Source organism: Rhea americana, unplaced genomic scaffold, assembly GCF_003343005.1.
Source record: "Rhea americana isolate MKP2758 unplaced genomic scaffold, rheAme1 scaffold_88, whole genome shotgun sequence".
Lineage (NCBI taxonomy): Eukaryota > Metazoa > Chordata > Aves > Rheiformes > Rheidae > Rhea > Rhea americana.
In genome coordinates, this window is record NW_028187066.1 from 120,594 (window position 1) to 144,175 (window position 23,582).

The 23,582-nt window shown below is 38.6% G+C and overlaps 1 protein-coding gene across 1 annotated transcript in view; it reads right to left on the reverse strand.

Annotated features, from left to right (window-relative positions):
* Nucleotides 1-23,578, reverse strand: part of LRIG3 (leucine rich repeats and immunoglobulin like domains 3) — a gene marked incomplete at its 5' end in the record, with an annotated part of 45,548 nt that extends 21,970 nt beyond the window's left edge. The window contains 3 exons of the mRNA XM_085323825.1: nucleotides 15,580-15,654; nucleotides 15,893-15,964; nucleotides 23,463-23,578. Of these exons, the coding sequence (XP_085179951.1) occupies nucleotides 15,580-15,654; nucleotides 15,893-15,964; nucleotides 23,463-23,578 (263 nt within the window). The remainder of the gene's footprint in view (nucleotides 1-15,579; nucleotides 15,655-15,892; nucleotides 15,965-23,462) is intronic.
* Between the last annotated feature and the right edge of the window lie 4 nt (nucleotides 23,579-23,582).

Sequence of the window (23,582 nt, forward strand, 5' to 3'; positions counted from 1 at the left end):
CAAGTCAGTTCTCGTGGTGATGCATCCTATACCTAGTATGATGAATGATCAAAATTTAGGAACTCTCCCCAGTTTCTAGAGATTGCAGACAAAGGCAATTTCAGGTATAAATATCAAGAACACTGCTTCTGAAATGTGTTTCCCTTTATTGGAAATACTTGTTTTGGATCAAAAAAGCAACACATTTAGGATAGCAGAGGCAGCCCCCATGTATGCAAAGGTGGTGAGGGGGGGGTTACCGCTACAGCTACTGCTCAAGATAAAAAATCCTGTCACAAAAACTGAACTAGAAGTTAGATTAATGGCCCTTCCGACCACATGTGGGAATGGGTAAGTGATCTTGCAGCCCCTCCAATGCTGCTCTTTTTCCATATTGTGTTTCATTCCTCAGGCTGTCTGGTAGAGGTACACTTTTTTTTTTTTTTTAACTCTTAGCTGCAAGTATTTATAATAAATACAAACAAATTACTTTAATAAAAAACAACAAAAAATACCACCATCATGTGTCAGTTCCACTGGTCAAATAAGACTACAAGCTAGATAACAGGTCATAGAGCTCTGCCTTTATGCATTAGTTTGTTTATAAGGTAATTACTAACAAGGTATTAAAACTGCCAATTACTTGAGTGACGAATAAAATTTTCCTTGCAGTAAAAGTGTGCTCCAGGAGAAGCCAGCAATTTCCTGAACTGCACGCCTCCTAAATTGCAGTGTGAAAGTATTCAGTTATGGATGCAGCTTACACAGTGCTGTCTTTGTGTCAGCATTGCTTCATAAAACAGAAATTCCTTACAACTGGCAGGATAATAGCCCCTGTATTACAAAGTTTAGTTGGACCTAATGGAACCAAATAAACTCTTACACAGCCTTCAGATTAGCACTTAAACTAGCTGGCAAATTACCTGACACAGACCAGGTTACAATTAAAAAAAAATAAATAAAAAGGCAGCGTGTTTGTTTTGGAAAATGTTTTTCTTTTTTGGTGATGACAGAGTCACCTTGTGTGCTGAAATTAACTTTTGTTCACTGATACAGAGCTATACATTGAAGTTCTATTCCACCTCATAACGAAAATCAAATAAGCACTTACTGTACCTYTCTACTTATCCACATTTGTGAGGGATACTCAAATGCAAAATATTTAAATACTTCCCTCTTAATCCAGTCTTCCTGTCAAAAAAAATCCAAACTCAATAACTCACAGCTAAAATGAGATTATCTGGTACCGAAAACATGCCAAACTATTCTATTTGAAGATATACCCTTAATTAAAATTAGAATATTTAATTCTAATTTGATTTTTTCTTTACAATCATCACTTAAGTAAATCAAATAAAACCTATTTCAACTTCCTTATAACTGCCAAGTTATTTTCAAAATCAGTCAAGGACATGTTTGAAAATGCAAGCCTATCTAATGTATCAGGATAGAACCAAACAATAACCTCTTTCTTGTCCTAATTAAGTTTGTCTTCGGTGCAAAAGCTTTCCAGCCAAGTGGCATGACTGTGCTCAGGTAAGAGTTGCACATATCATACCCGTTTCATTCTACAGATCCTTCAGGGAAGACTGCAGCAATCAGAGATCCCCTTGCARGGGGAGAGCCAGCATATCAAGTTCTCACGGAAGTACACCGGGACCAACCACACTTCACTTTCTTCATATGCAACAAACAGCAACACGCTGCAACCTCCTTAGAACTTTCTCTGTTATGGCTAAAGAAGCAGGAGTATSAGGAATACAGATAATACCACCAAAATACCTACATGAGTGAATATATGCCTTTTGCTATTTAAGTGCCTACACCCTAATTGTAGCAAAAACAACAGAGTGCATGTAGAATGACTAATCATTTTTACATAAGCTTGTGTGAATACCAGCTTAAGACAGAATGCCAGTTTTTCATTATGGGTATGAGAAAAAACACAAGCTTTCCATCTCAGCATTGACAACTCCAGCCACACCACTAGGGCAAACATTTTTAACAGCCCAATCAAACATGATCTCAAGATTCACTCTATATAAACAGCCGCTACAGCATACCTGACATATTGACTTGTATTTTCTTTGGCTCAGGGGAAATATAAAACAGCAACTTCCACATCCATCTTGTTAAGGATCTAGTTAATATCATTTAAACACAGTGTTTCATATTTGCTGAAGAAAGCCATTTTTAAGATATGAGATGGTATGAGTAAGTATCTCTTGATAAGACCGTCAATATGTAGTATTTTCTATCCCAGAAAAACAGCTATGGAAGCTTTAAAATACAATTTAATTGTTTTGATCCTATAGCATGGAAGCTCTCTCTCTGAAATAGCTTAAGACCTGAAATCCCATCTGTTACTTCTATTCGGCACCTCAACACAAAATTCTTGGTCTTCCTTCCCAAGCACTCTTCGCTCCAGGCAGATTTTCATCTACCATCTTTCGAGAACCTCTTGGCTTTACCTTACACCAAGACAGGGAACACGTGTGTGAGTCTGGAGGTAGAGCAAACTGGTAAAAAATGAAGTTGCCTATAGATTTGGAGAGCTGTGTGCCTGTGCAGTCTGTTCTTCAAAGTTGTTCCATGCAACATGTCTCTGTTTTAAAAACTGTGATTGTGAATTAAGACCATTATCTTCTGCCCCCCAAAAACTAAGCTCTGGCAAACAGGGTATACTAGATCGTCTATACAGGCTAATGAGATTATACTGGAGTCTACTGCTAGAGATTAAAAGGAGGATGTATAAGGCAAATAAACATTATGCTAGGTCTAGATGTAKGTTACTGAGCACTGTTTAAGCCAAGACACGAGAGTTCACAGATCTTTAGTAGGAAGGTCTCACGTTTACATGACTTCCAGATTAGAACTGGCTTGCAGACAGCCATGTCAGAGCACAGGCAAAGCAGACATGACTGTCTCCATCTAAGCAGGTACAGGCTGGTCTCAGTTACACTCTACTACAGCACACAGCTTGCTTTGTCATGTTTGCCCAAATCTTCGTGGTTGCTGCTCCTTGTATTCTTTCCGATCACCCATCAGTGTCACATGACTCTTGACACACTGTCATATCACATATTGTTTCGTTTTTTTTTCCTTTTTTCTCCAAAATCCTCCAAGTCTTCTGCTCTAAAACCTTTGCAGCTCTTATACTAAACAATGATGTGAAGGCACTGAGATGAAGAAAATTTAACAAAAAGAAAGCATGAATGCTAATAGAAATGAAAGATCAAGACTAATAAACTTCCTCAGAAACTGCTGGACGACTCATATTTTGTGGCTTTTAGAATGCGGGCAAGTTTCAGGAGTAYGTACTACAGGAAATAGTCTCAGTAATTCCTAAAGAGGAGAAAAGAGGAGAAAAAAAAAAGATCTTTCAGTATCTTTTTTCTTCCACTTCTAGTTATTTGTCTACTAAAATTAGCCAGGCTGTAATGAATAATTATGTCATTATGGTTTCAAGTTTAACATTCCCCTTACAAAAATCCTCTAATACAAATGGGACTATGCACACTCCTTACAATCAGACAATCAACTGCAGAGCAAGGCATTGAATCAGAACCTCGACTTTTTTTTTTTAAAAAAAAATCTTTACAGCTGTTAAGAGATAGAAACATAAATATTTCAAGTGAAACTTCCATCTCAGAGAAGTAGATGCCAGAAGTAGTCAGGATTCTGGCTCACTTCCAGTCCTACTGGTACGTTTGCAAGTCTGCTGCCTACTTCACACACAGGCTCCTCGCATTCCTCAAGGCAAGTATTTGCTCCTTCTTTGAAGTTCTCCTTCATTCCCTGATTCCTGTCTGTCATTGCTCATTCTGGCCGGACACCAGCGCAGTCTCGGGTCTTATTTTGTGTGACTACTTTTTGTGGTACAGAGGCATGAAGTACAAACTCCAGACTCAGACTCTCTCCTTAGTCAACCAATTTCTATCAAAACTTGAGACCAAAGCTTTACTGATTCTCAAGCCAAACATTAACAAGGAAAAGAGAGATGCAGAGTGAAACATCTCAGAGATGGTGAATCAGAAAGAAGATGGAGGCAAATCCAAACTTCCAAACACTTGATACTTTCACAGCAATTATTTCCTGAGTCCACTTGTGATACTAATATGTAGCTAAGTAAAACTTCCTTCCAAACTCTTCTCTCGATACTCTAGAGTCTGGTTTCAATTTGACTTTTTGGCCTTGCCAAAGAGAAAAAAAAAACAACAAAGCAAAACACAAATTACCTAGCATGTGATATCCAAGTGAATGTTTAAGTGCATTACTTTATTTTAGGGTAAACAGCAGCAATGAAGGCATAGCTATTTCAGCACAGTCTAACAACAGGAATAATAGCCCTTTACGGACTTAGTGTACTCTGTGACTATTAGTCGGTTCTAAAATCTTAAACAGCTATATGAGTTCATGCCAACTAGATTAAACCTAGCATACCGCCCACCCATATTATAAATCACATTTTCAATCTAATGTGTGGACTCATTAAGTAAGAACATCTGTCCTTTATTTCCACAGAGCCACTTCTTCTTTCTGGAAGCTTCTTTCCCTAGACTTCAGACTTACACTCATCTAGACCACTCCTCATCGCAACTACTAGTAAGAAGCAGATGGATCTTCTGTTTCTCTCAGTGCTGCGGCAGAGGGGGAAGAAAGGGTGATGTCTGTCTCTGAGCCACTACATTTGGACATCTGGACTTCAGGAGAGCAGGCTTTGGGCTCTTCAGAGACCTAATTGGTGGAATCGCATAGGTTAAGGGGGGTCCAGGAGAGCTGGCTAATATTCAAACACCACTTCCTCCAACCTCAAGAGCGGTACATCCCTTTGAGTCAGAAGTGCAGCAAAAGGGGCAGAAGACCTGCAWGGGTGAGCAAGGAGCTCTTGGCCAAACTCASACAGAAGAAAATACACAGAATGTGGAAGAGGGGACAGGCCACTTAGGAGAATTACAAGAATGCAGTCAGAGTATGTAGAGATGTGGCGAGGAAGGCTACGGCCCAGCTGGAATTGAGTCTGGCAAGGGATGTCAAGGACAACAGGAAGGGCTTCTTCAAATACATCAGCAGCAAGAGCAGGACTAGGGAAAATGTGGGACCGCTACTGAATGGGGGTGGGGCCCTGGTGACAAGGGATATGGAGAAGGCAGAGTTACTGAATGCCTTCTGTACTTCAGCCTTCACTGCTAAGGGCAGCCCCCAGGAATCCCGGAGCCTGGACATGAGGGAGAAAGTCCAGAGAAGGGAAGACTTTCCTTTGGTTGAGGAGGATAGGATTAGAGACCTCCTGGGCAGGCTCGACATCCACAAATCCATGGGCCCGGATGGCATGCACCCACAGGTACTGAGGGAGCTGGCGGATGTTGTTGCCAGGCCGCTCTCCATCATCTTTGAGAGGTCCTGAAGAACTGGAGAGGTGCCTGAGGACTGGAAGAAAGTCGGTGTCACTCCAGTCTTCAAGAAGGGCAAGAAGGAGGACCCAGGCAACTATAGGCCGGTCAGCCTCACCTCCATCCCTRGAAAGGTGATGGAACAGCTCATTCTGGATGTCATCTCCAGACATATGGAGGAAAAGAAGGTGATCAGGAGTAGCCAGCATGGATTCACCAMGGGGAAATCCTGCTTAACCAATCTGATAGCCGCCTTCTAGGATGGAATGACTGGCCGGGTAGATGAAGGCAGAGCAGTGGACGTTGTGTACCTTGACTTCAGCAAGGCTTTTGACACTGCCTCCCATAACAKCCTCCTAGAGAAGCTCAGGAAGTGTGGGTTAGACGAGTGGACAGTGAGGTGGATTGAGAACTGGCTCAAAGGCAGAGCTCAGAGGGTCGTCATCAGTGGCACGGAGTCTAGTTGGAGGCCTGTGGCTAGTGGCATCCCCCAGGGCTCAGTACTGGGTCCCATCCTGTTCAACTTCTTCATCAACGACCTGGATGARGGGACAGAGYGCCTCCTCAGCAAGTTTGCTGTTGATCCCAAGCTGGGAGGAGTGGTTGACACACCTGAGGGCTGTGCTGCCATTCAGAGAGACCTGGACAGGCTGGAGAGTTGGATGGAGGGGAACCTCATGAAGTTCAGCCAGGGCAAGTGCAGAGTCCCGCACCTAGGGARAAATAACTCTATGCACAAGTACAAGCTGGAGGCTGAACTGCTAGAGAGCAGCTCTGCAGAGAAGGACCTGGGAGTGCTGGTGGATGACAGATTGACCATGAGCCAGCAATGTGCCCTTGTGATCAAGAAGGCCAAATGGTATCCTGGGCTAAATTAGGAAGAGTGTTGCCAGCAGGTTGAGGGAGGTGATCCTGCTCCTCTACTCAGCCCTGGAAAGGCCTCATCTTGAGTCCTGTGTCCAGTTCTGGGCTCCCCACTACAAGAGAGACATGGAGCTACTGGAGAGCATCCAGTGTAGGGCTACAAAGATGATCAGAGGGCTGGGGCATCTGCCCTATGAGGAACGGCTGYGWGAGCTGGGCCTCTTCAGCCTGGGGAAGAGAAGCCTGAGGGGGGATCTGATCAATGTGTACAAGTACCTGGAGGGAGGGTGTCAAGGGGACGGGGGCAAACTCTTGTCAGATGCCCCGTGTGACAGGACAAGAGGCAATGGGCAGAAATTGAAGCACAGGCAGTTCCGCCTGACCGTGAGAAGGAGTTTTTCACTGTGAGAGTGACAGAGCGCTGGAGCAGGTTGCCCAGAGAGGTTGTGGAGTCTCCTTCTCTGGAGATCCTCAAAGCCCGCCTGGATGCAACCCTGTCCAATATGCTCTAGGTGACCCTGCTGAGCGGGGAGGTTGGACTGGATGATCTCCAGAGGCCCCTTCCAACCTTGCTGATTCTATGATTTGAATGCTCTATTGCAAAAGCTATTTCTCTATGCTGTTACTCCTGACTTCTTAATTCCTTTCTGACTTCCCTCATTCTCTGTACTGGAAGTCCTACAACTCGGTACAATTTTCCCTAGTAAAACTTTCTACAGTTCTTCTGTTTTCTCACACAGGTGTACTGTTCTATTTTTCAAATCCATTTTTACTGCTTTTAATTAATATTTTTAACACTGTTGATCAGAAAATCATGCTAGATTTTTCCACTGAAAATAGCCATAAAATTTGCATTCTCTTCCCTTCTCATTGCAAAAGCATTCGTCTAAGCTCTCACAACTTTATAAGTCTGCTACAACAAACTCCAGGTTTCTAGATATTTCTTTCCTTTCGCATCATTCAGTCTAAACTGCTGGCATAAAAACCTGTTTCCATGTCTGCAAGTCTGACTAAGACAAGCTCCTTTTCAAATCCTTTCATTTACTTCCTCTTACTCTCTACACAAAATGTCAAAGACTGCAAAACTAATTCCAGTAAGTTTCTTTACTCTTGCTTTTGCTCACAATTTCAGCCCAAGTCACACATGGTTTACCACCACTCTCATTTTTGGGACTGTCTCCAACTTGCCTTATGCCTGAAGCCCAGTCTGGCATTCCTCTATCATTTTTTTTTCAATCCTTCTTCAAAACAAACTCTTCCAGGCAGCACCGAAATCTTAATCCTTCCCATAATAAAGTGGTAACTGAAGAGATGACAAGGATGTAAAATATTTGACCAAAATTTTCTTAATATTGAGAGCCAGACTTCAGTTTAGTATGTTGGCTTTATAAACACACAATACCACTTTCTCTGGCAAACATGAAGGGAATCGTATCCACTTTTACTGAATGTAAGCTTTCATTTTCAGGAGTTGTGTCTAAACTTCATCCTTGTAACTATAGCCTTCAAAATGTCAGCTGAGATGGTTTTCTTCCAGATTCTACACAGCTTCCATTTCCAACCTACTGCTAGATGACAAAGGGGCAAATTTATCGTATTATCTCAAACAATCTCCCCCAAACATAACTTCTTCCAAACAATATTACATGAAAAAATGCATTTTTACAAAAGGCACTTGGAAGGATTTTTCCTCATTAAGATTTTGCCAAACAGTGTCAATCAATCTTATTGCCACATTGCCAGTTGGGACAGACATGTAATCTGTTATGCTTGCTTCAGTGAATTGAATTTTATTTCTCAAGACATCTATTAGAAGCACGACCTGGAAGGCCTATTATCTGAAAACAAACATGCATTTCCACATTTTAAACAGAAATAGATATACAATATTAAAATAAAATCACTAATACATAGTACAATCGTTTAATCACAACTTATCTTTAGTGGCATTACTACCTTTGTGTATAAAGTTAGATAGGCATTTAACTTATATGTTGATTAATCAAGGACAGAATGAAACAGTACAAACTGATTTCAGAGGAGTATCATTCTGAAAACGGGAATTTATTAAGCAAGAATGAAGATCAGCAATTAATACACCCTCTAGTATTCTTCAGAAAAGGAGAAGATAATCTTATCTTGTTCTTCTCAGTAAGGAGAATGGAAGCAAGCAGAAAGAATGAAATCACCTAAATAGATGAATTAACAAATCTTTGGTCATAAACTAGGCATCTTGTTTAACAAAGACCTATGCAAAGCCACCTTTCAACTTAAGAGGTAGTTTATTTATTTTTAAGAGTTATAAAGAAAAATTTTTTAGATTACATATCTATGGAGAAAAAAAAAAAACACACACACTTTAAGGTATTCTTTGGGTTTTTGCTTGTTTTCACTGACCRAAAAGCTATTTTTTAACAAACCATTGTTAACAGCTTTGATAATTTTGTTATTTATTTTTCTTCCTTTGAGAGAATTACTTTGCGCTTCTTTCAGTACAGCACTGATCTTTAGCTTTTAGGTTAGTTTCTCAACTGAGTTAACTCAGTTTCCCAGCTGAGTTAAACGCTCATTGAAAATGGCCTGAGATTAACAATCACGTGGTAAAAGTCTTTTCAGAGGGGCTGATAAGAAACCTACTTTTAAAGTTGGAGTCATTTTGTTTATTATGAAAACTTGTAAGCTTTAAAACATAGATTGGTTACAACCCCATCCTTTTGGCCAATTTTATCTTTTGACCAATCTTACTGGTTAATATTCTTTGTTTACCTTTTTAAACATCCAAGACACACAAGTGCATGTGTCTTCAAATCCAATCCATTCAAATTCGGCTTATACCATCAGAAAAACATCATAAACTGAAGGCTATAAAAAGTGCTTACAAAAATGACCTGTAGATAAAGTCTAGTACCTAACAGACAAGTGGGTACATTTCACGAAGTCTCAATATTGGCAACATTTTTAATCATTTCTAAGATCAAAATGGAATAGCCATGGGACTCTGTTTCAACTGCCTTAAAGGCTCTCTGTCCAGGTGGAGCTGGGGAATACTGTTACTGTAAACCAGTACATTTTGCATGCTCTATGTCCCTCTGATGGAAAGATTTCACATTCTTTAAAAAATGTGAAGTTCAAACATAGTACAAACATTGATTTAAAATGTACTTTTTTTTTCAGGTTTTACACTAATACAATGTTCCTGGACTGCATTGGAACAGGTTGAACAGGTTGCCCGGACAGGTTACAAGTTTTCTTCTCTGGAGATATTCAAAACCCACCTGGACACGATCCTGTCTAACATGCTCTAGGTGACCCAGCTTGAGCAGAGGGGTTGGACTAGATGATCTTCAGAGGTCCCTTCCAATCTCAACCATTTTGTGATTCCTTCTATTTCAGCACCATGAACTTTGTATTTTCTACTATAGCTTTAGTAAGACTGAGTATTTTGAGAGTTCTAGAATAACGTGGTCAGTCTTTATAAGCCTCAAGAATATTTTCAGCTAAACCACTTGCTCCACATATATTAATGCTTTATTTAAAATAATTTCTATTCAATAAAATGGAAAATGATTAAGTGTATTTAAAATATTCTGCCATTTAAAGCTAGCTGAATGTTAGAATTTCATGATACATTATAGTGAAGATTTTTGGCATGTATGGCTTTCCTAGATCTAGAGAGAGCAAGATGATTATTAAATAGCATATCCTGGATTTAGAAAATAATAAACTTGATATTTTATATTAATTCTAGTTCTCATATATATTTTGATAACAACACTAGGGATAATACTCTAATACTTACAGTTAAGGTTGTTCTGTCCCTCTAAAGTCTGATTGTTGCCACTTTGCATAGTAGTTAAGGATACGTATGCTGAGGATGTTAGATGCTGTCCACAGTTTTGTGTATATTTTTAAAAATCCCTTAGGTGAAACAGTATGTGTTTCTTATCTAAACTGTATATTCTTAAACAAAGCCTAGGTGTTGCAGCATTTGCAAATGAGTAAGTGTCCATCTTAAAGATGGCACTTTTCAAAACACTAATCACACTAAAAATAACTATTTTTTTCTGAAGTTTTAAAGTAGAATCCCTATGCAATTATATATATTTGTTAGTGAAAGATCATGCAATGTTTTTATACAAAAAGTTCTTGAAATTATTGGTTCCTGTCTACTACTACAGCTTTAGTAGCACTACTCTCCCTTGTAACAGTTAAATCATTACCCCAAGTATCTTTAAGAATCCTTAGTCAGCGATTATTAGGAGGTTTTCAATTCTTTAGAATTCAAGTCGGTTACACTCAAAGTAGTTGTTTATTAACCCAAATCATCTCTTGAGCATTTAATGCACTATAACTCTTGCATGCTAGTCCTGTAGGTGTTTTTGCACTGATTTATATGACCCATCACATGTAAAATGACAACACTGAATAAAGTCAAGCCTCAGGCTTGCATGAAAACCACGCCTTGAGTCTGATACGTAACTAGCACTACTTATCTCAAATGTATCCCAGTTAAAAGAGAAGAGTCACACCAACAAACAACATTTGTTTTATTCATATCAGTTAGATTTCTCTCCCGAAGAGAGGCACCAAGACTTCTGGAGAAATATCCTTACAGCGTAAGGTGAAATACTTTATGATACTCTCCAGGGAACTGTGAGAGAGTATTGTATTGTATTTCTGGGCACAGGGGAAAAATTCTGGGAAGGCTTTCAAGCATCACTAGTTTGCAACCACTAAAGTGATCATGTTGATATATATTTGACTGAATTTTAGTATATATTACATATATATAAAAGACAGAAGTCAAAAATCACTTCCACTTTTCAGTCTTGGTGTAAGGGATCCAGACTCAAATTAGGTTCAAAACTTTACAGGAATGACAGAACTAAAAGGTAATTCTAGTTCTCTTCTCATATATGAAGATCACAGATTCCATCAGATTTTCARAATAAATAAGGAAAGATTGGTACATCTTGGAAAAGGAACACCATTAGAATGGGAATCAACTCATCAGTCTTTAGGAAACTTCAAAATTTTTGCTTGTTCTCTTACTAGGGAATTCTGTAAGATTAAAAACAATGAGGATAACATTTTGACTTTTATGTATGGTAGCTGAGAGTTGAGCACCATGGGAGAGGGCAGCATCATGCAGGTCTATTTCTATATTTGACATAAAAGCAACCTACCTACACAGAAATAAAGAAAAGTATTTTTTCCCTCAAAGAACTGCAGAATTTTCTAATATAAAACTACTACAGCCCTTTAAAGCAATTCTATGACAATTTTACTGGATTTACATGCATTTCAGGAATGAAAATAGGGAAACATCTAACATAAGGATAGATAAATACAGCTACATTAATACACCTACATTATCATATACAGTATGTATACATTACTATATATATTTGGTCATTAAATCCAGTATACTCCCCAAAAGCTTGCACTGTTCAGCTCCTGGGATGACCTGGCAGCCTGGCTAGAGTGACAGTTCTGACTGGAGAGCTGGAAATCTGTCAAATGGCTGAACTCTTGTTTCTGTCTTCATRAACTCTTCCTCCCCTTTCTCACAGAAGACTGAGGAAAGGGCTGTGTGCCTGAGCAAAAACAATAGCCTGAAATTTCAGTATGACATTTTTAACTTAAATGACAGGCATGCCATCAGACTTCTACAAACAACATTTATTGGACAGGTATGCCCAAGTACATTTGCTGGACATTTTGGAAGGAACCTAATTTTAGATGTCTAAAAACTAGTCTAAAATAGGTATCTAGATGGGCATTAGCAGACAAGTCATCTGGCTTATTTTAGGAAAGGTATATCACTTCAGAAAGAGACTACTTTCCTCCATTCACCCTGAAGAGAGTCTACAGGGACTAATTTGTATTTAAGATACCAAATTTTCATATATTTAGGGTAGGAAAGATGAATCTCACCCTCACTATGTCCACTGGGTATTACATCTATTAGCATTAGGGAAGTCATGACAGATTCACAACCAGAGGCTTACAGGTGAGATTTAGCTCCAGGTACCACCCATTTAGTTCACAGCCAATTCCAGATTCCCAGAGGCTTGGAAGGTCTCCTATGCCCATAGGACAACACATGCTCACACCATAAACAAATGACAGATGTGCTTCCAGTCACCTAATAAGAGTGCACCTGCATTTGCTTGCATATTCCTTCACAGGTGTGTGTATGGGGTGCCTGCATGATACCTTCCTCTCCCATGGTGTTCAACTCTCAGCTGCCATCCATAAAAGACAAAATGTTGGCCTCATTGTTTAATTTTACCACCAGGCTTTGAGTATGAGCCTGGGAACATCTGTTGCTCTACGTTTACTCTGCATAATTCAGCAGCATGTAAATATCTACGCTAGATAAATATCAATAAGATAGCTGGAAAGGAAGTAGCTCCAGAAACAGCAACTACATTAACATGAGAACCCACCCGTGCTTGTTTATACTGCTCAAAGAATTTAGAGATGCAGTGGTACGTGGAGATACCTGCACTATTATTCACTGCAATCATACCACTAGTGTAATTTCCTTTGGAAGGCAAGAAAAACTCCTGCAGAATAGGTAAGAATCCAAAGCTTTCCAGGTGAGCGACAAGCATCTGGAAAATTTTTTTCTCTTCTTCGAAGAAACATTCTTCAACAATAAAGATTTTGGCAAGAAAAGAAAATAACACTTCCACAGTATTCCTTGAAGACTCCTTTGAAAAAAAACAACTGGCTTTTTAACCAACAGTAATGAACAGCCRTATATGTATCTCATAAGAAACACAATCAAATAAAGTTTCAGACGACTGGCACCCTCTTTTCAGCTCTTATTTGAAAGTCAGAACAACATCCCCATAAGGAAACAGTAGTTTGTTTTGGAAAGGCTCCATAAGCTCCCCCCCGCCCCTTTTTTTTAATAAAAGGGGAAAATCCTGCAGAAAGTCACCAGAAGTATTTTTCAAATATATTCTTTGAAGAATGGTTCTACAAATCACATTTTAATTGTTCTGTATGTTTTCTCTTCACATGACTTAGATATCACATTAACTCAGTCTGATCCAACCTCTCCAAACAACACCCTGCACAGAAAAATAATGTGAATATATTTAAATGTATCATTAAATTGATCTATTTACTGATTCATGATACCAGTATATTATGTATATTTTTTGCCAGATAACTGTTTGTTTCCTCTTTATTTATGTCTTTTTTGAAAAAATGAAGTGTGACATCTTTCTGACATAATTTCTACCCTGTGAGAGGTTGAAAACGGAAACTTTTCTCAAAGCCACAAAATGCTTTATTTCTTGAAAAATGTAATGGCATGCTCCAATTTTTTGCTTTTTCTACATTTTTGATGTGGCACAAACAATTGTCTTAACTACCAAATATCAACCTTTAAGTTGCTTAAAGAGTAATTCTACCACGTTAAAGTCAATGAATCTCTACAGTGGTCATACAATAAATAGTAAATCTCAGCTGAAGCATACGGAACGTATTTGGTAATATCCTGACACCATACAGAAGGATGCCAAGCAATTCAAAATAGAGTAAGTCAGCACCCATTGAGCTATGCAATGATAGTGTAATAACAGCTTTTAGAAAGATCTTGCTCCCTCCCTTTCTAAATGTCCGTATATACTGCAGAGCACAGATCTAACAAAGATTTCTCTATGTCTGGCCAGGTGGGTAAATGAAACTAAGTTAGTGATCCAGGGACATGGAACAACCAACCCAGCAATGACTGATTTTTATTTATTCTATCAAAAGAAAACAAAAATCTGCTCACAGCTTCAGAGGGGAATTTTCAGGTTCATCTAAACTAGTTAGGTTTCCATAGGATAGAGTAGAAGACATGTTAAGACAAATTCTCAACTTTGTACTCCTCAAAAGTAAGGCAAGAGGATTCTAAACACTTTATCATGTTAGCATTTTCAGTCTTATGGTAGAAAGAACCTTAACATCATCAAGAATTAAATAAAAATATATATATTTTAGATCAATGAACTATTACACTACAGAGTGCTATGTCAATGTAAAAACAACACCAGTACTAAAGCAAATTAGAAATAGATTATATGCTTAAATTCAGAAGTTATTTGTCAAACACCATCTGCTTTTCCTTTCATTCTTTTCTGATTTTGATCTGTAAGAAACCACATCAGTATCAAATGTCACTTAGTTCTTATTCAAACAGTGCAGCCCAGACACAGCGGCTGCACCAGCTGACTTAGCTGACCTGGACCTAGAGTAAAAACAAACCCCTATAAATCACCAGATGTAAGTAATTGAATAGTGACCAATTTAATTAATTGAACAACTTTCCAAAGTTTACTGTATTGTTTTAACCCTTTAGGCATCTCCGAAAAAGGTAACTTGCAATTTGTATTTAAGAGCACGATTTGGCCAGAGGGCTACATTTTACTAGGTTTAAATCCTTTAGATTCCCATTGATAAAAACAAAATTCCACCTATGAAAAACACATCTTTCTTCTAATTAACAGTATGATCACTTTTTTAAGCATTTTCATCAAACATCTTAAAAGAAATCAGATGGCCAATCAGATTTCACACTTTTTCAAGTGAAATTCGTAGAAATAAGATTTCCTTTAAAACAAAAATTTTATACTAAAAAATATTTTTTAGAATAAAAATTTGTTCTGGGCCCAAAATACTTGGGGCCCCATATGACTTTTTAAATTTTTAACCTGTATTACAGATGTCCCACCAGATAACCTAGTAATTTATTTCAAACAAAGCAATGAACATAGACATAATTGAACGTGACACAGTTGTATGTAATTACTGCAGCTGTAAAAACTATCCCATGCACAAAAATTGACTCAAAAGGCATTTTAAGATATTGGCAGAACATCTTTTAACTTAGACACTTGTCTTGAAGGTGTGTGGTGAAGGGGATTTCCCCATCTTCCCCATTCAAATTAACAGAATTTTGCCATAATTTAACACAATCAGGTTTTCAGCCAAGATGCACAGTAATAGAATAGAATTCTTATTTTAAGTCTGCACTGTACAAGTTTGTATAAATTTACTAATATTTGTACAGTGCCTGGCACAACAGGTCTGAGGCTCCTGGGCACTATCACAACATAAATTAATTCTAATGTATCTTTGTATCTGAGAGAAGCATAAAACCTACATGGRCTAAGCTCAATTATACACATTTTAAACAACCCGCCACACAATATGATGTAATCAACTTCCTAACCACAATCTGCTCTATTTCCAATTCTTCTACTTTAATCTCTGTAATACATGTATTTCCACTAACACTGTAGAGTTAGTTCCACTAAGGCAAAGAATAAAATCTACTTACAAGGACAGAAGAGTTATATTTGTAGAGATCGGCCCCAGATTTGGAATGATCTCCAGTTCATTGTTGTTCAGCTTCCTATTAATATTAAAAAGGGGAGAGTCAGCTTCGATTTCAATCAGAAGTATATACAGTGGATTTGCTGAACTGTTGAGCAATGTCACTCCAAAATCTGAAATTAATTCGTGTTTCATTTAACGCAGCATATCAGAAGAACAGCAAACATCTTTGTTTTTCAACCACTTATCCCTAGAGAACATGCTGTGTAATTACCATACCAAATCAATTTATTTTTAATTAAGACAAATTAACTTACACTTCCCGAAGACTATGAAGGTGATCCAAGGAATCGGTGTTGATTGAATATAATCTGTTGTGACTTAAGTCCCTGTGAGGTTAGAAAAATAAACAAGCTGTCAGTTTAGTCATAAAATATTGGGTAACACAGTGCAATTTCAACCCAAACTATATTATCATTTGCCTCCAAATTTATAAAAAGTGATTTTTTGATATTAGTAAAATTAGAATAGTAACTCATTTCAGTTCTCAATGTACAAGTACCTTGATCATTACCAATAGTGTCAAAGAATTTCCTGAAGCTCTGAACAACTTGGGCTGTGTGAGCATGTGGCTGTGCCGTTTAAGGCAGTATCATGAAAAAATCACAATATTTATATACACTACCAAGAACCTCCCCTCATTCCTTCACAACAAAAGATCCAACTTCTAATGGCTAAAGCCAGTCAAAGGAAATTCATAAACCAAGTCTCACTGCAGTCTCATTTCTTGAATCAAGATCAGAGCATCTGTTATCATCTAATCTTCTCACTTGCCTCTCTGAAGCAACTTAAATAACTACACAATATGACAGCACAGAAATCTTGATGCTATTTTCATGCTTTCATACAATTAAGAACTTTTTATAGAAGGAAATTTAATGTGAATCTTAAACATGCARTATCAGAATATAAACAAGACGGTCTAATACTATGCTGAATTTTGAGATTCGTGTATACTATTCACATTAATATGAGATTTAATTGCACTTGGAGAAGTAGTTTGAAATGCTCAGCTTTTTTCTTTCTGTACGTAAGATTCCAATATATATATGTTGATGAAGTTTGTAAGAATTTTTTTAATGAAGTTCCACACTTACTTCTTTAGGGACAACAATGTTTGCTACAAAACAAAATAGAGTACTAAGAATTCAATACATTTTCTTGACCACTGTCAACCTTTAATTCTTTTCACCTATGGATCTCATGCATCTTTATCAAACCCGCAGGCCTACAAAGATCTGTGCAAGTGGTAGAGATTTACAACCAGTCTTTCACTACGGCTAACCTCATTGTCCCGCTTTTGTAGTCATCTATCCATCACAATCTGAGTTCCTGCTCCCATTCTAGCCTGTCACCATCTTACCTGCACCAACAAAACTGTCTGCAAGGTGGGTGCTGAAAAGCAGAACACTGAATCTATCCAAGCCAAGAAACAAAAGCTTTTTTAAGAATTTACTCTTTTTCAGTGATAGAATTTGCAACACATACCCACAAATAATTGCCCTAGCAGACTTGAGAAGTGAGCAGCTGCAGCACCAGGTAAAGGCAAGAGAATTTCTCAGCCTGGATTATTTCATGACACTTCACCCTATACTATTCAACCACTGAATTCTGACCATTGTGCCAAAAGGTCTACCTGTGATAAAAGTAGGAAGGGAGTTTGGAAAACAGGATGCTTGGCACCACCAGAAGGGTCTGACAGACTGTATCTAGGCCAGCACTAGGCCAGCTCCTCATGAAGCCTCATAGGCATGAAGAGCATCTCAAGTTGAATATATGAGGAAACCCAAGGAGTCTTAAAAGTTTTTCTGGAGAATATGATTCAGTACACAGCTACCTACACTCTGTGACTGTCATGGATGTGTCTGCTTTCCAAAATGCCAAGGCTGCACCCCCATCTACAGATCTGGAAGCGATGGATCCCAACGGATGCTTAGTACAGCAACGTTAATACTATGTATGGACCAAAACTAGCTCACATCAACCCAGTTCCAGGATCTGTGTGAGGTGCTCACCTATGTCACTAAGCTCAGAGCAACTGGAGATCTCAGGAACTCGGGTTTCTCTGCACCTACTGTTTCAGATTCTTGAAGAATATAGATACAAAATTGAGACCCAGACAGGTATCCAGGCTCCTTATGTATTACAAGGGGACAGTTAAATCATGTTTTAGATTCCTAAAATGGTTTGATGCTTCATGCTGCACTTGTTCAATGCTTCCAGAATGAGGTACCTGCTTTGCAAGAATCTCAACCCACATATTTCYGCATCAACTCCAGCTGTATGCCCAACTACCCAGATAGAGAGTCCTGATTCTTGAATTCTTATCTGTAACAGTGGTATAATTTCAACAGGAGGAGCAGAATCCACTCCATGAGCAGTTACAGTCCTGGGAGTCAGGCTTCCCATGCAGAATAGAAACTACGAAAAAGTCTGGTTCAAGGGAGGTCTCAGGTCACCCATTTCCTCAGTTAGTAGAGTTTTTTGTCCTGTGCTATCCCTTTTGCCCTCTCCCAGAATCTGTTTTAAAAACTGAACGTTACAAATATTCCCAACCCCACGTATGCATATCATCAGGGGTACTACTAAGCGCTTAGTTATTAGATGTGCTCTGATGTGATGTGACCTACCAGAGGGCTCAGGTGTCCTAAGCACAAGTGTCTGGTTCACAGTCACATGCAGGGAAAAGACCAACACAATGTCCCCTATGCCATGGAAGTGCAGAAATGTGCACAGGGCAGAACTGCAGGTGTGAAAGGCATTTTCCACCTCAAAAAAGTGGACAGTAGTTGGGAGAACCACCTAGAGAACTGGTACACCCTCCATCTTCAGGTAGCCATGGGAAGACAATACTCAGTTCAGACTTAAGCACCAAACACATATCTGTGTCTTCTTCCAGGTGTCTAAACCCTGAAAGATTTTTTCCTCTTAAATATGGAAAATCAATACAGTGTTAACATTTTCAAAAATCCACAAATGCTAGTTTCATCATTATGATTTTGAGTTCTCCTGTAAATGAGGTTAACCACACTTGAGTTAGAGGACTGAATCTTTCATTGCTTAAGAATCTAGTGCAAATATTAATCTGGCCACAGATTTGGAAAAAAAATTGTTTAACATCTGAATAACTGTAGATTTGAGATTTCCATTCTGCATTCTTGAATGTAAATACTGAAAAAATATGGTACTAAAAACAACTAGGTTTTAAAGTGATAGGAATCTAACATGTTACTTTAAAGTAGACAGAGTACAGAAAATTTTTACCCTAAAACTTAATTCAATATTTGGCTTTAGTCTGCAGGGATTATAAGAACTATGCAGATAAACAGCCAAAATTCAGCAAARTTATGGCTGTTAGGGACTAACGTGTTACTGTTCTTAATGCTTTAGACAAGAATTAGGAAATAGGAATTATTTCAAAAAAGAGCTTTCAACATTAGTGCTAAAACTTGCATTTCTTTATTTCATCTAAAACCCCTGCAAAAGGTTTATTTAAAACATGCTTGCCTAAAGGACCCACCAGACAGTAACAGACGTGAGTAGATTCGTTCTGCTGGAGTTATAACATGAAAAAAAAAAAATCTGGCAGAGTCCTTAAACTATAAAAATCCTGCAATTACAACCACTGCTGTGCACGATCACCACGCTGGAGCCAGACACTTTCACTCACAGCCCAAGCTCACATCCATCTGGAGTCTATCAAGGCAACTGTGAGCGTAACAACTTACGCTAGGTTTCAAACAATTTTTTGTGTTTGTTTTTTAACACTGTAGATACCCTCAGATTTTCCATGTGGCACCTACTTTAGAAAATACATACATACAAACCCCTCATTCCTTGTTTATTTACAACAGGTTGTCAAACACAAGTTGAAGAAAAAAACAAACCAAAACAACAACAACCACCACTACCACCAGGCAATACTGACTTGCCTTCTTCACACAGCTATACACATGCTTGTCTACCAAGTACTAGGCAAAATATGAATTGTGAGTATTTTTATAAATATTATTCTAGTCTTACTGGCATTAGAAACTTCAGAAGAAAAGCCTACTTCTTGCATCTTACATTTGTAAGTTTAATTAGAGCTGTTGAAAGTGAACCGAAAGTTAAAATATTTGTCTTTAACAAAAATTCTAGAGTGAAGCTTAAGCCTACAGAAGTTTCCAAACTTAAAAGGAGATAYAAAAATCTACCATCTCTGTCTCATAGATAGAAGACTCAATGCATTTTAAAAGAACTATAAGGCAAAAACTTGCAAGTGAATCAATATTTTTTCTTCACTTAGAAATAGGAACTGACAATGCTGAAATACTAAGATTATTACTATGCATTTTCCATTTCTTAATTTTCCTTGTCTGTTAAAACCACATTACAAGTGGGGATAAAGTCTTTTCTGTGATTACTTTTACGACTAGAATTTCAAAAGCCATAAAATACATAATAGTGCATTCAAAAACTTCAAAAAACAAGTTTATATTAAGAAATTCTTTATACCAATAAAAGTATATATACCTGTTCTTCACCTCAAATTTCTAATAAAAGTGATCAAGCATTTAAGTAGATTTCACCACTCACTACTGAAGTACACTTTAAAAAGCAGGCCATAGTTTTTGAGCCCTTTAAAAATCTGTTTTAGGAAAAAAAGTAATTTCAATGCTCAATTACTTTTATATGAGTATCTTTCATAATTCACACAGCCTCTGCATTAGAAAGTTGAAACAAAACTTTGAATATCCACATTTATGTGATAAAAAAATGAAAGGAAGGCCTAACACATAAAGGGAGAGGGTGAATGTTTCTTCACACATTTTATAAATATGACTTTTAGACTCTTAACTTAATTCACAACACTTAGTTACAATTATCATCTTCTTCCTCAGAGAACTCAGAAACCTGAGCCCCAAGTCAAATTTTAAAATGCAAATCCAGCAACAGCTTCTTAATCAGTCCCACTGGGGCCTATAGAGCTGCTAATTCAGCAGAAATCAAGAGTTGAAAAACAAAAAGCCAGGCTGTAGCTGTTTTAAGACACTGATCCAAAGTGACTCATAAATCAGCTTGCTATGTTCAAGTTTTAGTCTGGAAAATATTGAAAAACAGCTGTGAAAACCATACAGCCATTTTTTCTGGCAATTCTGGTAAAGAACTAGAGGATTTACAAAATSTAAATACCAAAAATGTAATACAAACACTAGTGAAAACTGTCTTTTAGATTTTCCCTTCCGTCTCACTGACAGTTTTAGCATTCCTAGGTGAACCTGGTAAGTTGTATTCTAGAAATCCACTGAGAATTCATAAATACTGAAGACTGTCCAATACTCAAATTCTCTTCCTCCCTCTACTTCTGGCGWTGAAGCATCAATTCTAACAAAGCAACATTCCTTCAATCTCAGGACACACATACTAGAAGTAAATTAAAATCTAACTTCAAAACTATTTATACACAGAGCCATTACAAACATTTAACTGTTTTTGGTGGATTATTATTTTATATGAAGGCAGAGTTACAGATGAGGGGGGTACACTACAGTAAATCTGACAATTTTACCCTGCTTAGACCTCATTGCATGAAGTATTTTCTATGCAAGGCAGTAGCCTCACATTTACCACCAAAAAGCCCCAGAACTTAACTCAGTATTCAGGCTCAATCTCTTATTTCACTCTTTGTCCACTGTAAGGTCATGTAGTCTTTCCACATTCCAAACTCTCATTTTATTTCACTAGGGGATTTGAATACAAAAGGAATGAAAGAGTGAAACCAGAGCTTTAAAAGCCAACTTCAGCAGACATGCGTTCTGCCTTGGTATGTAAAGTCTAATATGGGCCTAGACCTTCTTAAGCAAGAACTTGCATTCTCCTGCTCAGGAGCTCTTGCCTGCATATGTTGAGAACATGGTGTAATAGGACTGGAAATCCTGCAATTAAACTGCTAGCCTTTGGCTATACGCAGTATGGACTTACATGGGAAAAAAACAGTAAACATATACCAATAAAATTCATAAACAGTCTTTTAAAAATTGTAAATGCACAGGTTGGAAAAACAATAATCTGGAGTGAGCATTCAAACCTTTCCCGAGCATGCAAAACTGAAAAGCATTGCAGTATTACAAACCAAAGTGTGCAACCAAAGTTCCAAGCCCTTGAGTAGCAGGAGCTACAGACAATGCCACACTCTGCGCGTTGTTCTCTCACTAAGGGGGCAAGGAAGAAAGAGCAGGGTACTTCTAAGGCATTTGACACAAACAAAAGAAATATTTACACAAAAGCAGCTAGACCACATGGTTTGGTGACACCTACAAAGAGGTACTCCTGTGAGTTTAAGACCAAGTGACACAGCTGTCCAATGAGTAATCACAGCAGGGTTCTTTAAAACAGACCAAAGCTTATTTATACAAGTGGAACTTATTTTCTCACACTTTTAAAGGAATGTGAACTTACACAAAGACAATTTACATTACCAAGGGAATTCTAATTAGAAAAACCTCTCTCGTGCTAACACACACACACAAAGCCTTGCAATGTGTTTTATTGCCTCTTAGTAAAGAAAATTGAAAAGACAAATTTGGATTACTGCTAATGAAAAATACTTTACAAAGTGACTCTAAAATTTCTGTGAGTCTCTCCCCTTGGTTTTAATTTAAGTGCCACAACTGAGTTTAAAGTTAACATCACTAAACTAAGCAAAGCTATGAAACTAAGCAATGAAGTGTAGCTGAGTATCAAAAACACCTTAAGTTTTGTGATAAAACTTATGTTAGCTTACTCTGTTGAAAAGCACAGGAGGGATGAAACTTTAATAGCAAGCAAAATGAGCTGTTGAATGTAAAGCGGATCCAGTGTTTGATTCATATGTTTCAATCACAGAGGCCAAAAAGTCTTTTCCCTCACACTTTCCTATGTGCTGCACAGAAATATTCACCTCCTAGTTCAGTCCCATATGGTGTCAATAGAGCTATCCGCATTTCATGAGTAAAGCAGCATGACCTCCAGACGAGGCAATTGAGCAGAATTAGCCACAACTAATTGAAAGCCTTCCTGTTTACTTTAAAGTCCTTATCTCAATCTGCTTTGGAAATGTAATTGAAAATTAATACGACTAATAGAGAAGATATTTAAGCGCCAAGAGATTAAAAGCAAATGTGAAAAGTCCCTTAGCTATTTGCTGGCTTTTAGAAAGTTTCGATAGCTTATGCTTTGTCCATAAAATTTGTCCCTGAAAGTAAATTTTCTACATACGCCATTTCAGYTTGTGTTACTAAGAATTCAGCAAGTCTGCCTCATCGAATTAAATACAGTAAGTTTCAGTACTAATAAAACTACTACGCCCTCAACTATTGGAAAACGAAGATCTAGAGTGAGAATTGCACAAATAAACTTAAGACTGCTAGAGAATTTTTCCGACACGTGAAGTATCTGCAAAACAGTACTGATTTGACAATTATCGTACGTTTTCCAAGAAAGTCCCCAGAATAACGCCTCCCCCACCCCCAAACCACTGAATAGCGTTACTGGGCCCAGCTTTAGTCTCCCCGTTTACAGCCATCAACTCTCTCGCAGCACAAGTTCTCGACAGCCCGGCTGCGCCCCGTCCAGGTTGACCTGATGCCCGCACAGCTGCCCTGCGCGCCCGCCACTTTCACGCACTTGCACCGCCGCCACAGCCACTTCCCCCCTCCCTTCCTCCCGGCCCGGGACCGCACCGCAGCGCCCGCACACGAAAAGCGCATTTCCCTCCCCCAAAACCTTGCTTCCCCCCCACACACACTGGTCCCCGGGGCACGGAGGCCCCGCACCCCCGCGGACCCCCACCGCCCCGATACTCACAGCTGCACCGCCCCCCGCGGCAGCCGCTCGGGCACCCGGCTCAGCTCCAGCCGGCTGCAGGCGACGAGGTGCCCGGCGCAGCGGCAAGGCGCGGGGCAGCGGGCGGCGGCGCGGCCCCCC